The sequence below is a fragment of the Eubalaena glacialis genome, chromosome 7 (genome assembly GCF_028564815.1).
Source record: "Eubalaena glacialis isolate mEubGla1 chromosome 7, mEubGla1.1.hap2.+ XY, whole genome shotgun sequence".
NCBI classification, from domain to species: Eukaryota; Metazoa; Chordata; class Mammalia; order Artiodactyla; family Balaenidae; genus Eubalaena; species Eubalaena glacialis.
The window spans coordinates 71,252,223-71,277,036 of NC_083722.1; the positions used below are offsets into that span (position 1 = coordinate 71,252,223).

A 24,814-nucleotide genomic window follows, 5' to 3' on the forward strand; every position below is an offset into this window, starting at 1 on the left:
GCCTCCTTTGTCATAAATTAGGTGCCCATATGAGCGTGGGTTTATCTCTGGGCTACCTATCCTGTACCATTGATCTATATTTCTGTTTTTGTGCCAGTACCATACTGTCTTGATTACTGTAGCTTTGTGGTATAGTTTGAAGTCGGGGAGCCTGATTCCTCCAGCTCCATTTTTCTTTCTCAAGATTGCTTTGGCTATTTGGGGTCTTTTGTGTTTCCAGACGAATTGTAAAATTTTTTGTTCTAATTCTGTGAAGAATGCCACTGGTAGTTTGATAGGGATTGCATTGAATTTGTAGATTGCTTTGGGTAGTATAGTCATTTTCACAATATTGATTCTTCCAATCCAAGAACATGGTATATTCCATCTGTTTATGTCATCTTTGACTTCTTTCATCAGTGTTTTATAGTTTTCTGAGTACAAGTCTTTGGCCTCCTTAGGTAGGTTTTTTCCTAGGTATTTTATTCTTTTTGTTGCAATGGTAAGTGGGAGTGTTTCCTTAATTTCTCTTTCTGATTTTTCATTGTTGGTGTATAGGAATGCCAGAGATTTCTGTGCATTAATTTTGTATCCTGCAACCTTACCAAATTCATTGATTAGTTCTAGTAGTTTTCTGGTGGCATCTTTAGGATTTTCTATGTTTAGTATCATGTCATCAGCAAACAGTGACAGTTTTACTACTTCTTTTCCAATTTGGATTCCTTTTACTTCTTTTTCTTCTCTGATTGCTGTGGCTAGGACTTCCAAAACTATGTTGAATAACAGTGGTGAGAGTGGACATCCTTGTCTTGTTCCTGATCTTAGAGGAAATGCTTTCAGTTTTTCACCATTGAGTATGATGCTTGCTGTGGGTTTGTCATATATGGCCTTTATTATGTTGAGGTAGGTTCCCTCTATGCCCATTTTCTGGAGGGTTTTTATCGTAAATGGGTGTTGAATTTTGTCAAAAGTTTTTTCTGTATCTATTGAGATGATCATATGGTTTTTATTCCTTGATTTGTTAATGTGGTGTATCACATTGACTGGTTTGTGTATACTGAAGAATCCTTGCATCCCTGGGATAAATCTCACTTGATCATGGTGTATGATCCTTTTAATGTGCTGTTGGATTCTGTTTCCTAGTATTTTGTTCAGGATTTTTGCATCTATGTTCATCAGTGATATTGGTCTATAATTTTCTTTTTTTGTGATATCTTTTTCTGGTTTTGGTATCAGGGTGATGATGGCTTCATAGAATGAATTTGGGAGTGTTTCTCCCTCTGCAATTTTTTGGAAGAGTCTGAAAGGATCGGTGTTAGCTCTTTTCTAAATGTTTGATAGCATTTGCCTGTGAAGCCATCTGGTCCTGGACCTTTGTTTGTTGGAAGATTTTTAATTACGGTTTCACTTTCATTACTTGTGATAGGTTTGTTTATATTTTCTAATTCTTCCTGGTTCAGTCTTGGAAAATTGTACCTTTCCAAGAATTTGTCCATTTCTTCGTGGTTGTCCATTTTATTGGCATACAGTTGTTTCTGGTAGTCTCTTATAATCCTTTGTATTTCTGCAGTGTCAGCTGTGATTTCTCCTTTTTCATTTTTAATTTTATTGATTTCAGACCTCTCCCTTTTTTTCTTGATGAGTCTGGCTAAGGGTTTATCAATTTTGTTTATCTTCTCAAAGAACCAGCATTTACTCTTATTGATCTTTGCTATTGTTTTCTTTGTTTCTATTTATTTCTGCTCTGATCTTTATGATTTCCTTCCTTCTACTGACTTCGGGTTTTCTTTGTTCTTCTTTCTCTAGTTGTTTTAAGTGTAGGGTTAGATTGTTTATTTGATATTTTTCTTGTTTCTTGAGGTGACACTGTATTGCTATAAACTTCCCTCTTAGAACGGCTTTTGCTGCATCCCATAGGTTTTGGGTCATTGTGTTTTCATTGTCATTTGTTTCTATGTATTTTTTAATTTCTTCTTTGATTTCTTCAGTGATCTCTTGGTTATTTAGCACTGCACTGTTCAGCCTCCATGTATTTGTGTTTTTTCCAGTTTTTTTCCTGTAATTCATTTCCAATCTCATAGCATTGTGGTCAGAAAAGACGCTTGATATGATTTCAATTTTGTTAAATTTTCTGAGGCTCGATTTCTGACCCAAGATGTGATCTATCCTGGAGAATGTTCCATGTGCACTTGAGAAGAAAGTGTATTCTGCCACTTTTGGGTGGAATGTTCTATAAATATCAATTAGATCTATCTGGTCTGTTGTGCCATTTAAAGCTTGTTTCCTTATTTATTTTCTGTCTGGATGATCTGTCCATTGGTGTAAGTGGGGTGTTAAAGCCCCCTACTATTATTGTGTTACTGTCGATTTCTCCTTTCATGGTTTTTAGCATTTGCCTTATGTATTGAGGTGCTCCTATGTTGGGTGCATAAACATTTATAATTGTTATATCTTCTTCTTGGATTGATCCCTTGATCATTATGTTGTGTCCTTCCTTGTCTCTTGTAACATTCTTTATTTGAAAGTCTATTTTATCTGATATGAGTATTGTTACTCCAGCTTTCTTTTGATTTCCATCTGCATGGACTATCTTTTTCCATCCCCTCACTTTCAGTCTGTATGTGTCCCTAGGTCTGAAGTGGGTCTCTTGTAGACAGCATATATATGGGTCTTGTTTTTGAATCCATTCAGCCAGTCTGTGTCTTTCGGTTGGGGCATTTAATCCATTTACATTCAAGGTCATTATCGATATGTATGTTCCTATTACCATTTTCTTAATTGTTTTGGGTTTGTTTTTGTGGGCCTTTTTCTTCTCTTGTGTTTCCCGCTTAGAGAAGTTTCTTTAGCATTTGTTGTAGAGCTGGTTTGGTGGTGCTGAATTCTCTTAGCTTTTGCTTGTCTGAAAATCTTTTGACTTCGGCATCGAATCTGAATGAGATCCTTGCTGGGTAGAGTGATCTTGGTTGTAGGTTTTTCTCTTTCATCACTTTAAGTATATCCTGCCACTCCCTTATGGCTTGCAGAGTTTCTGCTGAAAAATCAGCTGATAACCTTATGGGGATTCCTTTGTATGTTATTTTTTGTTTTTCCCTGCTGCTTTTAATATTTTTTCTTTGAATTTAATTTTTGTTAGTTTGATTAATATGTGTCTTGGTGTGTTTTCCCTAGGGTTTATCCTGTATGGGACTCTCTGTGCTTCCTGGACTTGGGTGACTATTTCCCTTCCCATGTTAGGGAAGTTTTCAACTATAATCTCTTCAAATATTTTCTCAGACCCTTTCTTTTCCTCTTCTTCTTCTAGGACCCCTATAATTTGAATGTTGGTGCTCTTAGTGTTGTCCCAGAGGTCTCTGAGATTGTCTTCTTTTCATTCTTTTTTCTTTATTCTGCTCCTCAGCAGTTATTTCCACCATTTTGTCTTTTAGCTCACTTATTCGTTCTTCTGCCTCAGTTATTCTGTTATTGATTCCTTCTAGTGTATTTTTAATTTCAGGTATTGTGTTGTTCATCTCTGTTTGTTTGCTCTTTAGTTCTTCTAGATCTTTGTTAAACACTTCTTGTATTTTCTCAATCCATGCCTCCATTCTATTTCCGAGATTCTGGATCATCTTTACCATCATTACCCTGAATTCTTTTTCAGGTAGATTGCCTATTTCCTCTTCATTTATTTGGTCTTGTAGGTTTTTGCCTTGCTCCTTCATTTGTGACATATTTTTTTGCCATCTTATTTTCCTTTTTTATTTTTTAATGAGTGGGATTGTGTTCCTGTCTTACTGGTTGTTTGGCCTGAGGCTTCTAACACTAGGGTTTGTAGGCTATTGGGTAGTGCTGGGTCTTGGTGCTGAGATGAGGAGCTCCGTGAGACCTCACTCCAAAGAATATTCCCTGGGGTCTGAGGTTCTGTTAGTCCAGTGGTTCAGACTTGGAGCTCCCACCGCAGGAGCTTCAGCCCAACCCTGGGCTCATGATCTCACAAGCTGCCTGGGGCAGCAGGAAAAGAAACATACAACAATAACAAAGTAAAAAATAAAATTAGACTAGGAAACTAAGAGATATGCTAAGAAGAATATAAAAATAAAAATATAGATGAATCAACAACCGGAAGGTACATTAGTACCACAATAGTAAAAAAGAGGAGGAGGGAAAAGAAAAAAAATAAACAAATAAAAATTTAAAAAATGGGGGGAAAATGCCTTGCCTGTGGAGGGTGGGGCCTAAGCAAGGGTGAGGTTTGGGTGGTGGGCGGGGCCAATGCTCAGGACCCACAGGGCTGGAAAACACCCTGGGGGCTGTGGGGCTTAGGCTCAAGGAACAGAAGGGGCCCAGGTGTGCTCCCCACCCCTGGTCTCAGAGGGCAGGGGACCTCACCTGGGAGCCCAGCGGGCTTCCTGGATGCCCAGTGGGCTTCCTGGACTCAAGTGGGCAGGGAAAATGCCCTCCGCTCCTCCTGGGTGGCCCCTCCCGCCTGCCTCTCCTGATCTCCCCGGCCTCCCTCCTATGCCCCCAAGGACCCATGCGGCCTGGAGGGGGCCTTGGAGGGCAGGGGATCGGCTTGGGAACTCAGAAGGCTCCCCAGCCCGAGTGGGCCAGGCGATCGCCCTCCACTCCTCTCTCGCTCTTCCCAGAGAGTCCCTCCTGCCTGCCTCTCCTGATCTCCCTGGCCTCAGGGGCACTGATCCTGTCTGGCCTCCACTTCTCCTCCCCCTTCAGTCCCCCTACGTCCTACCAGTTCACTCTGGGGTTTCCTCCTGTCTCTTTGGGCATCAGAGTCCCCCACCAGCGGCCGGCAGGCGCCCTAGTTGTGGGGAGACGCTAACTCTGCGTCTTCCCACACCAGCCTCTTGACTCCGCCTCCCCATGTTCTCATATACTTTCTAATTCTTTTATATATTTTTTGTAATTTCATTGTTGCCATTAGGATAGATAAGATTTGCATTCTTTTTCATTGATTATTATATTGTTATTTTCCTTGTTGCTATATAGACTTCCTTATTGCAATTTTATTTATTTATTTATTTGGCAGGCAAAGAGAGAGTTTATTAGCATAGGAAACTTGTGAGAGATACAAGTGGGCAGGCAAGGCAGCGCAGCAGCCCCAAGAACAGAGTAGGCTACATTTTTATAATCAAAGAAAAAGTGGGGAGGGGAGACCACCTCTTCCTCACTCTTGGGCAGCTGTCAAGGCTTACATAATTAGTTCCTCCTTTAACCCTATACAGTCTAACCTGGACTGTCATGGCGCTACTTAAATCATATGTATATTAGCAAAAGGGTGGTAATGTATACTAAAATATGGTAATTCATCTCAGGTTTTGGTATACCTTACTGCAATTTTAAATGATGCCTTGCTATGCCATTTAAAATAATTTGCTGTAATTTTTTAAAATAAATTTATTTATTTATTTATTATTTTTTCTTTTTGGTTGCACTGGGTCTTTGTTGCTGCACGCGGCTTTCTCTAGTTGCGGCGAGTAGGGGCTACTCTTCGTTGCGGTGCACGGGCTTCTCATTGCAGTGGCTTCTCTTGCTGTGGAGCATGGGCTCTACGCGTGCAGGCTTCAGTAGTTGTGGCTTGTGAGCTCTAGAGCGCAGGTTCAGTAGTTGTGGCACACAGGCTTAGCTGCTCCGCGGCATGTGGGATCTTCCCAGATGAAGACTCGAACCCATGTCCCCTGAATTGGCAGGCGGATTCTTAACCACTGCGCCACCAGGGAAGCCCTAATTTGCTGTAATTTAACAGCCCCCCATCATTGGACATTGATGGCTTCCATCTTGTGTATTAAAAGTGGCATCACCATTTTTTTTTTTAATTGAAGTCTAGTTGATTTACAATATTGTGTTAGTTTCAGGTGTACAGCAAAGTGATTCGGTTACACACATATATATATATATATGTACATATCTATATTCTTTTTTTTTGATTCTTTTCCATTATAGCTTATTATAAGATATTGAATATAGTTCCCTATGCTATACAGTAAATCTTTGTTTATTTTATACATGGTAGTGTGCAACTGTTAATCCCATACTCCCAATTTACTCCTCTCCCCCCTTCCCCCTTTGGTAACCATAAGTTTGTTTTCTATGTCTGTGAGTCTGTTTCTGTTTCATAAATACGTTCATTCATACTGTTTTTTAGATTCCACATATAAGTGACATCATATGATATCTGTCTTTCTCTGTCTGACTCATAAGTAGTATCGTTATTATTAATGAGGGGACTTTGGGTCATTTCTGAATGGTGTGGGGTAAAGCCCAGCACTGTCATGTATTTACCTGGTCACTTTGGTGTTCATGAAGCACTGCTGTAAGGTGTCGGCCAACCTCTGGTGCACCAGGGAGTAACGAATAAATGCTCTTCCCTTTCCCAGAGATGTTCGGAGCTGGAAAATGTAGATAAAATAGAAATGAAGAGCTGTTAGCCTAACTCTGAATACAGGCCTCATGGATGGCTGACAAAAGCAGAAACAGGGCAGAAAATGTCACCCAATCCTACCCTACACATAACCTGCACTTATGTCTCTCAAAGAACACAAAACATTTGAGAATGTCACCCCACAGAGGGAGGCCTAAAGTGGGTGGACGTCTTGCAGGCCTCCGTCTGAGAACAACCTGTAGACTCCAGCAAACGTGTCAAGGAAGATACAGTCACAAGAGGCTCAAACATCTACTGTGGATTCTACTGGAATGTCATTCTTCCTCCTCTGCTCCATCAGAATCCCTGGGTTTAGAGTCAGAGATGAAACGGTCTGACTTAATTTGGAATATTTAGAAAACAGGTTGGAGGTAAATGAAGGGCTTCTCATACCAGAAGTACGCTTGAAGAGGAAGAGATGGTCTTAGTTTAGCTAATGCCTGGGCTTGTTTTTGAAGTTTTGGGAGAAGAGATGCAGGTGAAGAGGCCTAAGAGGCTTGGCTGGAGCCCATGTGGAAGGGGGAAGAGAGAGGAGGGCAAAAGGCACAGGAGTGTTAGGGGGACTTGTGATGGATGTATAACTGCCTCCTCTGTGTCCTTGTGGAACCATCACTAAAATCCACATATCTGTCAATGCTTTCCTGGTTGGATTTATTTTCAGCTATACCAACTCACTGCATTTAGTCAGAAGGTGCCCAGGGGGTGAGGGCAAGGGTGTCTCTAGGGGGCCCAGTTACACTGAAGTAATGAAAAATGGGTGTGGTTCTGTTTCAGGAAGTCTGAGGTGGACGGAGGGTCCAGGTGCAGGCCTGTCTTCAAAACCTCTCCCCACAGTGCCAAAACGTGGCTTCTAAAGAGGTTTCTGGAAGCTTGTTGTGATGGTGGTGGGGTATGCTGGTCACAGACTCTGTCCCTAGTTGCCAGGATGGACCAAGGGCTATTAAGCTGTCCAAGGGTACAGCTATAGAAGACACTTGAGATCTGTAGGCAAATTAGGATTCATGCTCCCAATGTTTCAGCCCCAGAAGCTCAAGATAAGTAGGCAGGAACTCAAAACCTCTCAACCTACCACATGCACCTGTTCTGTCAGGTGCTGGCTCTGAGCAGGGTAAGCCAAGACCCATTCCCTCCTCACCTCTTCAAAGGTCAGAAATGTTTAACTTGGTGGTTGGGGGAAGGGACGGTAGTGGTTTGACCAAAAGACGGTCCTAATCCTCCATCCTATTAAGAAGCCAGCCATGGTGCTGGAATGAGACAGGAAACATGAGGTATGACCTCAAGCACCGGCACATTCATGATGCTGTAAACATCCCGGTACCCAGCACCTTTTAGCTCAGAGCTGTATGCCTTCTCATTGCTGACTTGAGGAAATGATACCACAATATGAAGTAGTTTTAAAAAATAAGAAGGTGTGAAACCTCATAAGACATTTATGTAAGAGGCTGTAAGACATTTTTCTATGTGAGTTTTGTGGGTTTGGGGTATAGCCAGGAGGTCTGGAAATGAAGGTGGGCAGCAGCCTGACCCGGCTTTATAAAAACCACCATGGCACGTCCGCGGGGAGTGGATCAAGACAGGTGCCCAGGGGAGAATCTTGATGACATCCCTACGTCCAAATGCTTTTCCACTGATAAGTGAGGTGAGAACAAAGTGTTCAGTGGTGATAACCAGGAAACCCAGGCAGCCGAGAACAGCTGAGCAAGGCATGCTGAAGTGAAGTGTGTTGGTCATACAAATGCACACCCACACATAGGCCCTGCAGAATCTAAAAAGAACCCCACATAACAGCCCATGTCTGTAAGCTCCCAAGGGAAGGGCTTGGTTTTTTTTTTTTAATTAATTAATTAATTTTTGGCTGTGATGGGTCTTCGTAGCTGTCCGCCGGCTTTCTCTAGTTGAGGAGAGCGGGGGCTACTCTTCTTTGTGGTGCGTGGGCTTCTCATTGTGGTGGCTTCTCTTGTTGCGGAGCATGGGCTCTAGGCATGTGGGCTTCAGTAGTTGTGGCGCACAGGCTCGGCTGCTCCACGGCATGCGGGATCTTCTCGGACCAGGGCTCGAACCCATGTCCGCTGCAGTGGCAGGCGGATCCTTAACCACTGTGCCACCAGGGATGTCCCGGGGCTTGTCCTTATTAATAAAATGGCCATTGTAACAGCATTTAGAACATTTAATTTTTTAAAGGCAAACAGTTGAGGCTACATTTTAAATCAGGCCTATTAACTGAATTGATTATATATGTAAAAGGAGCTATTTTAAAAGGTCTTTTTAGGGACTTCCCTGGCGGCACAGTGGTTAAGAATCCGCCTGCTAATGCAGGGGACACGGGTTCAAGCCCTGGTCCGGGAAGACCCCACATGCCGTGGAGCAAGTAAGCCCGTGCGCCACAACTACTGAAGCCCGCACGCCTAGAGCCCGTGCTCCGCAACAAGAGAAGCCACTGCAATGAGAAGCCCACGCACTGCAACGAAGAGTAGTCCCCGCTCGCCGCAACTAGAGAAAGCCTGCGCACAGCAAAGAAGACCCAACAGAGCCAAAAATAAAATAAATAAATAAATTTTTTTTTTTTTTTTTTAAAAAAGGTCTTTTTAAACATCCTTTGGGGAAGGGAACAGTAATAGTTCCCTTATACTGCAAATGAATATACTGCATAGCCTTGTAGGTTTTTTTTGTTTTTGAATTTTGAGATCATGGGTCCACTTTCATTATCTAATTTCTTAATTTTTGTTAGCATCTAATCAGAACTCATCGCACTGTACTGAGAAGCAATACAACACTTAATCATGCACCTGAGTGTCCCACCAGGCAAGATTTCACAGGACCTATCTGTGCTACCTGGACATTAAACCAACTCCTCTGAGCCAGGATCTTTCCTCATTTTCTCAGCTGTCAGAAGGTACAGCTGGTGGAAAATGCCCAGCCCTCAGTGTCCACGTGTCTAACACCATCATTCTCTACAAGGAGAAACCCACCTGGCTCCAGCTGGCATGGCCAGGGAGTTCTTCCCAGAGCACCTGACCCTGTGGCCTTTGTGGAAGGCCGGCCAAGGAGCATGTCTGCCGACTTCAAAGGGACCTTAGACTTACTCACGAGATACTGGAAAGAAAGATGAAATATACAAACCCTTTAGGCCTCCTGCATCAAATCTAGGGGATTACTTGCTCCTTAATGTGCAAAGTTCTTCACTCCCAGATGGAGTAGGCTGGTGTGTGTGTGTGTGTGTGTGTGTGTGTGTGAGAGAGAGAGAGACAGAGAGACAAGAGAGACAGAGTATGCGTGTTGTTGTTGATCTGGAGTTTTGTGAAACAGCAAAGCCATGGCATTCTGCTCTTGAGGGGCTCAGAACTTAATGTGGGAAGCTGCTTAGTTGTCTCTCAAGATCCCACATCACTCTCTTCATTTCAAATCCAAGTTTCCTGGGCAAATCATAGGGAAAGTAGCCTAGCAAACTCTAAGAATTTTATCTAAGAAACCGATTCTTTTAAAAAAGGTAAAGGTGTCCTATGCTGTACACCTCTCAGGGGCACCATGAGCAGACCACAATGTGAGCAGCCCACCCTGTTAGGTTACGTTTGGGTTGGGGTCTAATACAGTCAGGACTGAGCCATTCCTCGGCTTGGTAAACGCTCACCTAGGTGGCTCCCCGGAGCTCTCAGTGGGCACTGCACATACCTGGACTGGATTTCTTTACTTCCTTCCTACACGTAAAGTCTCACTTCCTCACTTGGCTGTTTGCAGCTAAGGTCTCTGCGAGAGAGGTTTAAGGCAGGCAAGGGAAAGGGGTGACGTCCTTGGTTGCTCTGCTTACCTCCGAAATAGACTTGACGAATCGGATCCCGTCATTGGCTCCTTTCACCTTGGCCAGGCAGGCACAGAAGTAATCCCAGTAGTCCTTCTTGTTGCCCAGGAGGGTGGCCTTCTCTTTCTGATCGAACTGGGCAGGGAAAGGAGAGTGAGGACGTCCAAACCCACTGCTGTTTATCCCACCATTTAAACGAAGAATAATAACAGCTTCTTAGTTGCCTGGCACTGGGCGAGGCCCTTTATTGGCATTCTTTTTATTTACTGGTGAATGAGGGGGTTTTCGTCCTCAGTTTACAGGTGAGGAAACTGAGGCTAGGAGAGGTTAAGTAACTAGCTCAAGGTCATACAACTAGTGAGATTCAGGAATAATAGGCGCCCAAAGGGACCTCTGTGCATAGAGTTGGGTGGAAGACACCAAAGGTGCTATTAGGACATGGTAAAGAAACGCAAATGAAAAGTTTTAAGGGCAACATGAAGAGTGTTAATGATGTCTTGACATAGGGAAATGTTTTAGTGACATTCTATCCGTTACTCAAGTTTCAATACTGTTTTAATATACATAGAATAAATCCAAATAAATGTCAGCCATGAGTCATTTCAAATCCAAAACCAAAATGGGCTAAGAAAAAAAAAAGCCCCATTAATACTTTCACAATGTAAAACAAGAGAACCAGTTGAAAAGGCATGTGACCAAAAAAGAGGGGATATATGTATACATACAGCTGATTCACTTTGCTGTACAGCAGAAACTAACACAACATTGTAAAGCAACTATACTCTAATAAAAATTAAAAAAAAAAAAAAAGGCATGTAAAAGGTGAGCCTTCAACACACTGAGACACCTCCTCCAGTGGGCTCTCATCCAATACACGTTGGTGGGAGGTGACATTGCAAACTTATGGTGTTCAAAATGATAGAGGATATCTTCCTATAACATAATGTTCTATAGCATTTTTTTTTATTATAAAAGATTTGCATACATTGTTAGGACAACTGGGTAAAAAAAAAAAAAAAAAAGAGAAGAAAAAATTATAATGCCTACACCATCACCCTAAGATAACTTCTGTTATCATATTGGTCCATTTCCTTCCTGCCTATTGTAGTTGCCTGTATTTTTCCACATCTGCAGAGTTCTCTAGATCTGTGCTTCTTGAACCAAGCAGATATAAGCATTACACTGTAAACATGTTAAAAGAAAACTTCCTGCACTGACCTCAGAGATCCTGATTCAGCAGGTCAAGGTGGGAACCAAGAGTGCACTTCTAACCTGCTCCCAGGTGATGCTGATGCTGCTGGCCTATGGACCACACTTTGAGGAGCGAGGCTCTAAAACAGGGGCCTCTGGATAATCTTCAGAGGGTCCGCACACTCCTGGAAAATGTGTGATTGCGTGTGTATGCATATGTTTGGGGAGAGATTCCATAGCTTTCACCGGACTGCCAAAGGGGTATGTGACGCCCCCAAAGTTAAGATCCCTGCTATACAGAGAGACCTTGTGACCTGCATTAAGATGACCTACATCTCTGAAGAATGTTCTCGATTCCCAAAACCATCCTGAGGGGCAACATTCTGATTCCCCAGAGGATCACACTTGGAGGCTGGGGACGGCTGTGACCTTCAGTCTAACCAGGAGGCCTCAATGGCTGCACTGAGTTTTCGGAGCTGCATCCTGAATGTTGATGAAGAAGCCAAGAGGGAGACAAGAGACAATAGAGCAGAAATCAACACATGACAGGAGTCACTTACTTGAAGGAGATACTCAAGTTTATAAGAAAACTTATGCAAGCTGGTGCTGTCATCTGTGACGGGTTCCCCTGCTTCCTTAAATTCTCTGCTTAGTTCTGTCACAGCATCTTTAAGACAACAAACAGGAGCATGTAACCAGTTGGAGACTGGCCTCAGAGAGAGCAGCCGGATGACCCTGGGGAGCAGCAGGAGGAAGTGGCCCATGATAGCAAAGTGCTGTGCACATGTGGAGTGCTACATAAACATCCATGGGCTGGAACTCCAAGTCAGAAGGCGCTAGGATGTCCTGAGAGCCCACAGGTACTTTACAACAGCTCACTGACTGGGCACATTTCTTGGTCATCCCTGTAGGCCCACCATGTAGGCCTTATCATTTGCGAGTACTATTCCGTCAAAAATGTCTGCTGTGTGGATAAAGCATACAGCAGTCCCCTAATACTGACTTCCTGAGAGCTCTATCCTCTATTCCAGCCATGTTTCTTGTTCTTCACTATAACCCCACTGCTCGGTACAGGTTAAGTCCAGGTTTCCAGAGGACCCAGAATATGCAAACAGAGGTCATGATGACAATGCCAAGAATGACACCACCACCTGCTTCTGCTAACTGAGTACTGCTTAGGGACCAGGCCTCTGCATGTCTTTCTCATTCAATAGAGCATTGTGAGGAAGGAATTGCTTTATTTCAACAAATCTAAGATGCAACTGATTTTAAGATGATCCCAATTTCAGAGCTGTTGAAATGTGAAAAAAAATTAAGTGCACGGTAGAATTGACGAAGGCTGGCATTATCATCCCCACTTTACAGATGAGGAACTCACGAAGAGGTCAGAGCCAAAGATCACGGGTGGCAAACAGCAGAGCTGAAATGAGAACCCTGGTTTTCTCAAGGGCTCTCTGACCCCAGAGCTCACCTCTTAACTTCTAAGACGATTTACCTCCCAGTGTTGAAAAAGAGGAAAAACCCCTTTGACTCTCACTCACAGCCCTGCCGTGGGACAGAGGGACTGTCAGAAGTTGGGTTTGGTTTAGACACTGAGAAAAATGTCCCCATGCTGCACAAAGCTATCTCCTCTGACAATTCTTGAAAGAAAAGGAACCCCTAGCCACTGCTCTCAAACACCATGGTTAGAAAGCAGACCTGCCAGGACTGAAGCTGAGCCTGAGCTGCTAAAAAAGTTAATCAACACTGACCCCTCAGGCAAAGGTCAGCAAATGGCAAAGACATGTTCTTGGGACTGAGTCTCACAACAAGTGATTGTGGTCTGGTGTGCCCTACTAGAAGTGTCTGCTGTGGCAGCACTGAGAGCCAGCAGCCAGGGACCAGGAATGACACATAGCCTTCCTCCCCCACCCTCAGGCTGGGGTAAAGCTCATAACCTGACCTGGGAACTCCTGAAATTTTGAAAGAAGGAGCCTTGGACGTGGAATATGAAATTTCCAGCTCTAATCTCTGATAATTACCAACAGATGAAAAGAAAGGGTCTTGAGAAAGTGTTGTGCCTTTTAAAAGTTCCCACCAAAGTGCTCTGAGGGCTGGGTATAGGACATTGAGATGGCCTTGGGATGTGGGGCATGACAGACGAGGATAGCACATGGGGTGGGAAAGGGCAACTGAACAAATTCTGATGCCTGTCTTCCTCCCTGGATCAGGAGCTCTGCCATGGGCTCCTCCCTTCCTTTCCCTTCCCTCCAATAATGACCTCTGGGTCCCAGAGTCCTTGAGAACCAGAGACTAAAACAGAGAGAAGATGGCTTACTTTGTGGAGAAACCTCTGAAGACCAGGGGCAATCTCAGATTTGCAGGGACTGTCATTTTACTTTCTGTGTGTATGTGTGTGCATGTGTGTGTGTGTATATAGATTTAAAAAGAAAAAAGCCATCTCTCACATTTTAGCTGGACGTAGACTGGTGTGGTTAAGAGCACAGACCCTGGCACCAGGTGTGTGTGCAAACCCAGGCTCTGCCTGACTGGATGTGTGACCGTAGGCAAGTCACTTAACCTCTCTGTGCCTGTTTCCACATCTGCAAAATGGGAATAATAATGGTCCCTGCCTCATAGGACCAAACGTGAGGACTCAATGAGCTATTATCTGTGAGACTCGTGCCTGGCACACATGAAATGCCATGAAGGCCCAAAATACTACATAAACAGGAGATAAGCCCGAGAAAGTGATTTTTATCTCATTGATATTTGCCTTCACAGTGAAGACTGTTGTGGCCTCCACTGGCCCGGGTATGAGCGACTGCAGCTGGTTGTCACTGTGTCTGAGCAGTTAGGAACCTGCGCCTTGAGTCTGTCAGGAGAGTGTCACTGGGGTCCCCATGACATGGAGGAAGGAGTCAGCTTCAGACTGTGTTGTAGCAAATGTGCTGTGCTCCAGAGAGGCTTACAAGCCCTGGTGATCCATGAAGGACAGAAAACTTGCCAAAATTCTCCCCTTGGGACGTCACCTGAAAGGGTGAACTTGGGCCCTGGACTCCACAGCCAGTACAGAACACAGCGCGTTCCTCCCGAGCCTGCTCTCTGCACACGCACCCCCGCCTGCCTTGCCTTTGTCCAGTGAGCCGAGGCCCACAAGTCTCTCTCATTGGGCAACGCTGAGCTCAGGGAAGTCTGGGAGGCAGCAGGCCCAGAACTGGAGTGAGTTCCACCCGGGACCAGGTGGAAGAGCAAAACAAGAAAGACGGGTGTCTCGTCTTCCTGCTTAGAAGGAGGGAGAATATCTCTGCAAATGAGCCAATTCCACCATCTCCCAGAGGCTCACAATTCAAAGACTTAACAGGTGGTTTGAAAACAAAAACACACAAACACACACACACACACACACACACACACACACACACACAGAAATCAGACCCAGACTCAGAAAGGGGTATTTGATTTTGTTTACAAAGTGCCTTTACAGTGCCTGAGAGGAGGGCCAGGCAAGGTCTCCCAGCCTTAACAGGGCGGACATCTGAGCCCCAAATATTTCAATATGATGTGTCCCGAGGGCTCCGATTACTCTCGGTGTAAACACAGATCACAGGGCTAATTTCAGCTGGCAACAGCAAAAGCACAGTCACAGCTCTCTCAACACCAAGCTCGGTGTGTGCCCTGCAGCCAAGCCGTACCTTGCAAATCGCGGATGATTCTCTGCAGCTGGCTCTCCACGCTGGTGGACGCCATGGTAACTGTGACCGTCAGGGACCGCCTTTCCTGGCTGTGGGCCTCCTGCCTGGGGCCGCTCAGCAGCGGTCAGACTCCGTGGTGGCACCTGCACAGGAAGGCACAGGAAGGAGGCCGTGGAGAAGGCGGTCACGGACACAATTTAAAGACAGTAGTACAGGCACGCTGCTCCGGGCACAAAGTCGCCCCATCTGGGCATCTTCCCTCAATGGGAAGGGCTTGACCTTTCTGTGTGGGCCTTGCTCTGTGGGCATTCTCTGATACACTTACATTCAGACACAGTGACCTGGTTGGGAGCTTCAAAAGAAACAAGATCAACTAAATAACATGACCTATTCTTTCTGAGCTCCCCTCCTAGTCTGCCCTTAGACAGGCCTGCCGCACTTTCCACGTTTAAAAACGCTTTCCAGTGGCTCCCCCCATCCCCCTACACCAAGGCCAGAACTAGTCCAACCCCGCTCACTGACCTGCTAAGCCTAAGGTGCCACCACACCAGATCTGCCGTCTCCTCCAGGCCGGGCCCTACCCCCTCCCCAGGCAGCGGTGGAGGCGTGAGGCTGAGGACACATACCCTCAGGGCTTGCGGACCAAGCAGAGCCTGGCTTGCCTCTCAGGGAGGTCTGCAGCCTCCAGCCACCAGAGTCCGGCTCAGCTTGGGAGGGCAGACACCAGGGCCCGTCAGGGGCCTGCGCAGCCCTCAGGACCAGTCAAGGGCCGTCTCTATTTTAAGCTCGGTTACAGTCCTCTCACAGCTGGTGAGTCCCGAGTTACCAGCGCTACTTGGGCAGCTGCTGAAGTGATTTAAGGACGCAGTGGTGGCTGGAGACCAACAAAGAGGAGATACGAGCAGCATCGGAAGGAGGTCTGGACGTGCACTTGGACACCACCGTATCCTCCTTTCAGAACCTCTAACCCTTTCCTTAGATGTCTGATGCAAAGGCATAACATTTGTTGGCAAAAGCACTTGGCAAGACTAGAGGTGGCCATAGTAGCCACCCCTAGACGAGGGCCTGCTGTGCACTGGGCCTGCTACGTGCTTTACACACTAACTCATTTTAATTCTCAGCAGCACCCTGGGAGATAGATAACATACAAGGGAGAAACTGGCATACAGAGAAGCCGTGTAACTTGTCTAAGGCCCTGGGCCAGTAGGGAGGGGAATCGTGATGTGAACTCTGGTCAGTCTGAATTCAACCCCTTTGGCTCTACAACGGAGCCACTGTCACTACAGCAAATGTTAACCACTTCCACTGGCTTCTAGGAACTGCCCTGAACTCCAGCGCCTCTCAAATGTGCCACCACCTTGAGTGTTTCAAACATGAACTGGTCCTCACTCTCCCACCACGCTCTTCGCCTTACTGCTCCAGGAGACAAGGCAAGAAGATCCAGGAGGACAAATGGTCGCCAACCTCAAGTTCCTCCAAATATTTACACAAGCATTCAGGTCAGCCTGAGGCCTGGGGAGGGCCTGTCATGGTGCAGATATGCCTAGGCCTGTTTTTAACCCACAAGCCAGTGCAGCTGTGACTCAGTGAAAACAAGGCCCAAAGAGGGCTTCTCCAGCCTAGGAGGAACTAGACAGGTACATACCTGTACCACACTCCCAGTAATTCGTGACACGGAGCCCCAGAGAGTCAGGGCATCCACAAAGACTCCGCCAAAGTCCCTAGCAAGTGCTGGCACCCTGCCATCACAGACACCAAACCGAGGGTGGGTGTGATTTACCAGAAGCCAGCCTGCCCATCCCATCCCTGGGCGGCTCTGTAGGTCACCTGCTGAACACAGAGCCTGAGCAGGGACCAGCCAGGGCCCTAGAGAGCAGGAGCCCAGGATGGGCCAGACTTCTGCAGGGGCTCTGCTGCCTGGGCAGACACTTGGCTCCTCCCCCAGCGAGGAGGAGAGGATCAAGGATCATCACTGTCAGTGCACAGCTGCCCTGGCACCACACTGTCAAGTGCAGCCTGGGGATACTGGGGCAACCAGGCACCATCCAGCCCTGGAGGAGCTCGACTGTGCTCCAAGAAGACAGACAGAAAAGCATCCAGATATGCGGACATGGCAGAAGAGGTCCATGCAGAGACATGAATAAAAAGTTATGGGTACTCAGCAAGGAGAGGGAATGAACCAGGGATACACACAACAAATGATGTTTGCCGAGTGAAAGAAGCCAGACTGAAAAGCTACCTACTTTATGATTCCATCTGCATGCTGTTCTTACAAAGGCAGAACACTGGGGACAAATCAGATCCATGGGTGCCAGGAGCTGAGGGGGAAGGGAGGGTTTGACTACAAGAGAGTATGCAGAAATTTTGGTGGGCAACTCTACTCTGTGTCGTGATTATGGTGGTGGTTACATGACTGTATATATTTGATGAACATATATTTGTCAAAATTCACATACTGTACATCTTATCTCAACAAACAAAAGAGCAGCATCGGTATGAATTTAGCAAGATGCAATGGGACCTGAGGAAAGGAACTTTCATTCTGCTGGGGGAAGGGAGAGGATGGTGGACACTCTCAGTAATGGCAACTGAGTTGGGTGATGAATAGGAGGGTCATCGAAGAGACCTGAGGAGGAAAGGGCGCCAGGGTGGAGGGCACGGCAGGTGTAGAGGCTGTTTCTCTACCTGCACTCCCCTTATTTGACTATGGTCAACAGAGAGCTTTGTACCTTCGGGAAGAAATAATCTTGAAGGAAGATGACCTATACCCCATGAGTCCACTGGGTCTCTGTGTATACTTACTTAAAACTAGGCTGAGACTCGCAAATGACAGAGAGGGCGGAGCCTGGAAAGGAAGCACTAACAACAACAGATTCTTAGTTATGTCATCCAGGCTCTGGCTGGGACAACGCATGAACTATACGACCAGCTGGATTTCCTAGAAACCAGCCCTCTTTGGAGCCTGGCACAAGGGCAATAGCGTCTGTAAACCAAACTGGCATCTTGGAACGACGAGTCTGAACAGACAGAAACATGCTCCTTCAAGACTTCTTGGCACTTTGGTGAAGCCGCAAGTGTCAGCCCGAGCCCAGGAGGCCTTCTCCGCCTGAGCCTCGGAGTGCCTCCCTCCGCTGAGGCCAAGTTCCCAGGTCACGGGGTGAGCTGTGCCCAACCACTGATTACACAAGTTGATTTTCCAAAGAGCCTCTGCCTCACCACCAAGATAATGAGCCCTGAGAAACCACTGCTGGGCCTGTAGGTCACAGTGACTACACAGTGACCCACCACGGCTGTGGGTCACCACCTCACAGGGTTTCAGGAAGCAAATGGTCACCACAGGAATGCTATTTTCATGGACTTTAAAGAATGACTCTTCGCATTCTGGCCTCCCTTTTCCTGGGCCTGAGGTTATTATTAAACTTCAAAAGACACAGAATGGGGCACAGTCTCTCTCCACCCCTCGGTCAACTTCCTTGTGTCTCTAGATAAGCTTGCCCTTTGGTTTAGGGATGAGATATTTTTTACTCACAACACTTCTGACACCAAACGTGTGGCTTTTTTCCCCACACCGATATCCAGTTGACACCAATGGGTGTCCTGCAATTCAATTCAATTCTTTTTCTTTTTGGCCATGCCGCAGGGCTTGCGGGATCTTAGTTCCCCGACCAGGGATTGAACCCGTGCCCTCGGCAGTGAAAGCGCGGAGCCCTAACCACTGGACCACCAGGGAAGTCCCTCAATTCAATTCTAACTCTAACTACCTGAAGTCAGTGCAGACCGCACAGGTTAAAGGCTCAGTCCACAAGACTGCCCCGGCTTCAGACACCAGTCACAGGTCCCAGTACCTGTCACTACCTGTACTTCTGACCAACCAGCTATAAACTGGGGTTCCCACAATCCCCATCTCAGGTTCTATAACTTGCTAGAACGGCTCACAAAACTTGGGGTAACATTTTACTATAACCGGTTTATTTTAAAGGACACAACTCAGCAGCAGTAAAATGGAAGAGATGCAAAGATAAGGGGGGTGGGGTGGGAGCTTCCATACCCTCAGGGCTCTGCGCCCTCCAGCACTTCAGTGTGTTCATCAGCACAGTATTTCTCAGAATCCTGTCATTTGAGGTTTTTATGGAGGTTTCATTACATAGGCATGACTGATTAAATCACTGGCCACTGGCCATTTACTCCACCTTCAGCCCCTCTCCACTCCCCAGAGGGGTCTAAGGGTGGGGCTGAAAGTCCTCTGGCAACCAGCCCTCAGGCAGAAGCTATCTATCCAGGGGCCCATGAAGAGTCATCTTATTAGCATATGGTTATGCTTATGGTTGAAAGGGTTTTGCTATGAATAACACTGAAGACACTCCTATTAGAAAGACACTCCTATTACTCAGGAAATTCCAAGAGTTTTGGAAGCTCTGTGCCAGGAACCAGGGAAAGAGACCAAATATATATTTCCTATTATATTACAGGGATCACAGACTTCTGGCATGAACCAGTGCGATCCTGACCTCTACAGCCCATTGGCAAACTGCTCTCCTAACTCAGGAGACACTCAGAGATTGCTTCTATCCACACCGCCATGGGCTCCAGGACTCCAGCGCCTTGCAAGGCGCCCAAAGTGCAAATCACCTCCATCAACCCAGGGTCCTTGTTGCATGACATTGTGAACACCTCCATCACTGTCTTTGGCAAGCTCTTTCAAATACCAGAGAAATTCATTTTATAAAATTTTGGGAAACACTGGATTCTCTTGTCAACAACTCAAAATTATGTTTAAGCTTATCCAGAATGTCTGAAAACATCCAATCTTCTGGTAAAGAGGAAAAGGGACTAAATGCATTTTTAAAAATTCTTATTTATTACCTGGTACTGTTGCCTGGGTTCCTCATCACAGCCTACGTATTATTTTAGAGGTAAAGGATCTTCCCTGACCTCCAAATTCCTCCCATACCTGCCTAGATGCCCTAAATGCCTTAAACAACAGAGACAGCAGTTCAGTCCCAAATTAAGATACAAAGACACTGACTCATGTAAACTTCTTTACACTATGGTACAAATGACTAATACTCATGATGTTGCCCCCAAACTGGCTCTGGCAGGAGAAACACAGTGCCAGCTGAAATTGGCACTTGCCATCTGTCTCTACAAGGATTAAGCCACTGCAGTCATTGACCTTCAAGACATCCTGAAAGGAGTTCAGGGTGGAGATCAGGAATGAAGCACTCTGTGCTCTGGGAAAAACTGGCAGAATAGGCCTTCAGATAGTTCGATATTTTCAGGAGAAGATTTTACGAGCCTAAATTCTTCTATCTTATAGAGAAAAGCACTAAAATCATTAACAGTGACATCTGCTCCTTGTGACTAGCAGCAAGCCTTGCCAAAATGTGTGCTTGACTGCACGTACCCCCCTTCACTAAAATCATATATGATACTGACGTTCCCCCCCCCTTAATAAAACTTAACTCACGACTCTCATTTTGTGTATTTTTTTTCAGTTGACAATAGCATCTGAGTAGCCACACAGGGAAAGAAGGCTCAGAAGGGGAGGAGGAAGTCTGGGGCATAGAAGACAACCCTGCCCTGCGTGCCAAATTTGTCATAATTGCTCCCAACACAATAGCTAAGACGTGGTGACCCAGAGAGGGCACCATACAGTTGGCTCCTCCCCGACTCCCGAACAAGGTGGGGCATACAAGTTGTCAATTCCACCCTGACTGGGAAAGAATGTTAACAAGGACAGTTCAGACCAGTCAAAAGCAGGAAGCCTTTCCGAAGAGTCCATTGCCTTGGCCTGGTTCAGCACACCCAACAGCATCTATCTAGTTACCACCTATGGAAAGGGGGCACTTGGCTGGTACCTGCAGCTTTGAAGGCCTGGAGGTCCTGGGGCTCAGTGCTGAAATGGTCAGTGGTCAGCCAGACTGCCCTCACCAGGGCTTCTAGACGGTGCCTAGGAGAGTGCTCAAGAGTTTGTCAGAGGCCAGCTCAGAGGCCAACATTTCAGCACACGTGAACAAAGGCTCATTAGGCGACACAATTAAAGACCTATAATTAAAGGACTGACCAACTGCAGGCCTGGGTCATCTCGCCCAAACACTCCTTGCTTGTCATCTTCTCTTTCTTAAAGGGAATGAAGACTTGAGACTTTGCCATCACTTCTTGAACCTTCTCTTGGCCCCCTCCCTCCCACCAACAATTCCAGGTCTCTTGGTCACTCCCCCTGGAACATACACAAAACTGGCCCTGATTCCAGTCTGCTGACCCAGTAGGCAGGGTCAAGAGGAACTTGTGGTTGTGAGGTGTTGCTTCTGGGCTTGGAGAAAGCTATCTTTTTTAGGAAGGTGGGCAGTTGCTCAGGAAGGAGCCATATATCCATATTTGGGGGTGCAGGGCGGAGGTCTTGCCACTGGAAAGCCCAGAGAAAACATCCAGGAAGCAATGGGCAAGGAAAGTGTCTTCTCTTCTCTCAATCACAGCTGAGTCCTGCCAAGCTGGACCCTATTCAGAATGCAGAATCAGATTCATCTTGTGAAATTTCCATTCCCTATCATGTAACAAATAATGCGATAAAGATTATGCCATGATTGGGGGAGACCCATGGTACATTTAGTGCAAAGTATTTTGAGGCAATTTTAACATATCTGTCCTGGGGAAGTTATTTGACCTCTTCCTACTGTGTGTGTGTGTGTGTGCGCGCGCGCGTGCGCGTGTGCGCGTGTGTGCGTGTGTGTGCGTGTGTGTTTTCAGATACAGTGTAGAGAGGTTACCCTTTACCTTCCTCCATGGAGGAGGTGCGCAAGGAGAAGAACAGACATTCTCGGTGGTTAACTTTGGCTGAGGCTTCTAAGCCCCGCTCCTGACCCAGGCTATAGATGCCCTGGAAAAAGTACCTGGGGCTACAGTTTCTTCCAGCTCCACATTAAGCCACCACCTCTGGTTCAGTTGCCAGCCCACCCTGGACCTCTTACAGGGATTCTCCTCTTGGCCTAGCCCTCTGCAGACTAATGGCTTGCTTGGAATGTACTCCAAGGGCTCCCCTAACTCGGTTTTCAGGTAACTCGGTACCCCAGGCTCCTGAGATGGTTAGCCAGACCTGCCCTTGGGCTCTGAAACTAGCCACACTGCCACAGGACTACACCCAGACCACAGACTCTCCTTAAGTCTGTCCTCGGAAACACACTGACACGCACATCTTCATCCCTGCAAAGAGGATCTGACCCCAACTAGAAACAGGCACCTGGTTTCTTTCAAATGCCACAGAGAACAGGAAGGACCACTGGCGGCCACTAAAACCACCAGGCTGACTGGCTCCAAAGTGAGGAAGAGGGAGAAACACCTCCTGCCCAAATCAGCACAGTTCTGTCATCCTCATCTTCTAAAAGCCAGGGAGCCCATGCACTCTGAGGCCGAAGCTCTTATGGGGGCAGTACAGTAACACATCTAAAAACAGCATGATAAACAGAGACCCACGGAAGCAGTTCAAAACCCACCCTACTGATTGATTTAGCTGTTCAAACAGAGGCTATTAAACCAATCAAGAGCTTAAAAAAAATCTGGCATTGAGATCACAAATAGGAAATATTGTTTATCTTTTGAGCAACACAATGACATCCATCCACTAGGTGAAGAGATGTTCACAAGGCCAAACCCGAATCATCTCTGCTCACAGGCGGCCTCTGGTTAATGAATCTTACCTGCTCTGCTGCCTGGGCTGGCTCCAGTGAATGTGGCTCCAGACGTTTGAGTTCCTATCAGTGATTTTCACCATGACACCACAGCTAGACAATACGCTTCCTCTGCCTCAGGTTTAAAGACACTCTGGTTTTGAGTCACCAAAGCTGTCCTTGGAATCACCAGAAAATGCAGGTTACCCATTAGCCAAGCCTCTCCCCTAAAGGGAAGAGGGGGACTGCCATTCTTGAGTGCCTATTGTATGTTCTAGAGGCAGCAGCCCACAGCCTCAGTGACCAACATGGGACAAAGTTACCAACTGCTCTGATCTTGTGCTGTTTTGGGTGGTTCCTCTTGTCACAAACATCTGTGGGGGCCATCCCATCCCAGAAGGACCAGGTTAAAAGCGTGGCTCCTGAACCCATGCTGATGTCCCAAAACCAGCCACAAGGAGCAAAGACCATCCAAAGAGCAGCTACAGGATCGACTCTAAAGCAACACAAAAATAACTGGAGTAAAATATTAATTTAACTGTAGAATCTAACAGGTGGGTATACGTTCACTATACAATTCTTTCAATGATTCTGTTTGTTTTCCCAAATTAAAAACTAAATGAAGCATTACGCAAAGAACACTTTTAACAGAAACAGAAAATCTTTTTCCTAAAGCCTTTTCACATTCTTTTCATCAAAGAAGGCCACGTCCCATCACTGAGACAATTAACTCTGATTTCCAGGGTGATTAATAATAATGGCTCATAACTGGTACAGGGCATTCAATAATTTGTGAACAGTAGCTCTCATGGGAGGGAGGGTCAAGTGGAACCTACTCAACATGGGCCCACTTCAGAGGGTGGAAGCCACTGAAAGCAGAACCTCAGCGTGACAGCTCTTCCCCGGCTACAATACCCAGCAGCCCGCATTAGGCAGATGGCAGGGGAGTTAAGCTGGCTACAGAGCACCACAAGGCTGGAAGTGGCAGGAGAGCAGCGAGCAGATTAACGCCTGATCCTCTGCCCTCAAAGAGCCCCTGACCCATTTCTCTGTTGGGAAAGGAAACTGCTGTGGTAAGACAGGCAGAGGGGCAGAGAGGCTGTGGCCAACACCAGTAGTTTCAAAGTGTGCTCTATTTTGTTCTGGAGGGGGGCAGCGGATGGAACTGTGAAGAGTGACAAGGCGCATCAGATGACACAACTGCACTATCTGGGAGCCACTTGGTTAAGGTGTCAACCACACATGCTCTTCTTAGGAAAAGTAAAATTCAGCCCTCCCCTTACACCCTCCGGCCTAGGTTCTTCATATCACGGACTCTAGCCGAAGTCCGGTGCAGCCACACCACAATCCAAAAATCCACAGGTGTTTCAGGAACAATCACCTGGGGGCTATCTCAAAACCCTGCACCAGAGCACAAGAGAATGTGCTCAGTGGGTAAAGAGAATGGGCCAGGGCCTGGGGACGGCCCAGGATGAACAAACCGTCCCCTTACGAGAGGGGAGAGACCCGGGCAAAGTTAGGTCTTGGAGTTTTGCAAAGTTAAGGTCTGGGCTGTCCCGGCCCAGCTGAGCCAGGAAGTACGCCTCTTCAGGTCATCGGCTTCTTGGACAATGCAAGCAGAAACTCGGGGACCTGTCCCTCCTGTGCTTAAAGACTCCAAGACTTGTTCTGAGACCACACATGTGGGCTCCTTGGCCGTCGAGTGTCTTGGAACTGGTGTTTGGGCGGAGGGAGGGGGGGGAGGGGGGCTGTCTGTCTTTCTAACTGATTACCAGAGGCAGCCTGGGTTCCAGGGTCAGATTCACCGGCCCTAGGTGCTTCCTAGGCCCGCTGGGCAAGGGCAAGGGCTCCGGCGGAGTCTGTGGGAGACCCGGCATAAGGGCGGAGGCGGTCAGGCAACAGGTGACAAGCCGCGCCTGGAGGGAAGTTCTCCGCTCCAGAGACGACAGCAACTAGAAGGGCCCCATGAGTCCGGCCGGCCACCCGCAGCACTTACGCGCTCGTGGGTCCACGGTGGGACAGAACCGAAACTTTCTGCGGCCAAGCGGAAGAGTACGAGAGCGCGGCGTAGGCGGCCATGATACGCAGACCCCTC

The 24,814-nt window shown here is 46.6% G+C and overlaps 1 protein-coding gene across 2 annotated transcripts in view; it reads right to left on the bottom strand.

Annotated features, from left to right (window-relative positions):
- The window catches only part of FYCO1 (FYVE and coiled-coil domain autophagy adaptor 1), an 85,514-nt gene extending 60,700 nt beyond the window's left edge, over window positions 1-24,814 (bottom strand). For both annotated transcript variants that reach the window (XM_061196633.1, XM_061196634.1), the window contains exons 1-5: window positions 24,716-24,814; window positions 15,056-15,198; window positions 11,942-12,048; window positions 10,200-10,325; window positions 6,256-6,362 (exon numbers count right to left, since the gene is read on the bottom strand). In XM_061196633.1, coding sequence (XP_061052616.1) covers window positions 6,256-6,362; window positions 10,200-10,325; window positions 11,942-12,048; window positions 15,056-15,110 — 395 coding nt within the window. In that variant the 5' untranslated portion in view covers window positions 15,111-15,198; window positions 24,716-24,814. The remainder of the gene's footprint in view (window positions 1-6,255; window positions 6,363-10,199; window positions 10,326-11,941; window positions 12,049-15,055; window positions 15,199-24,715) is intronic.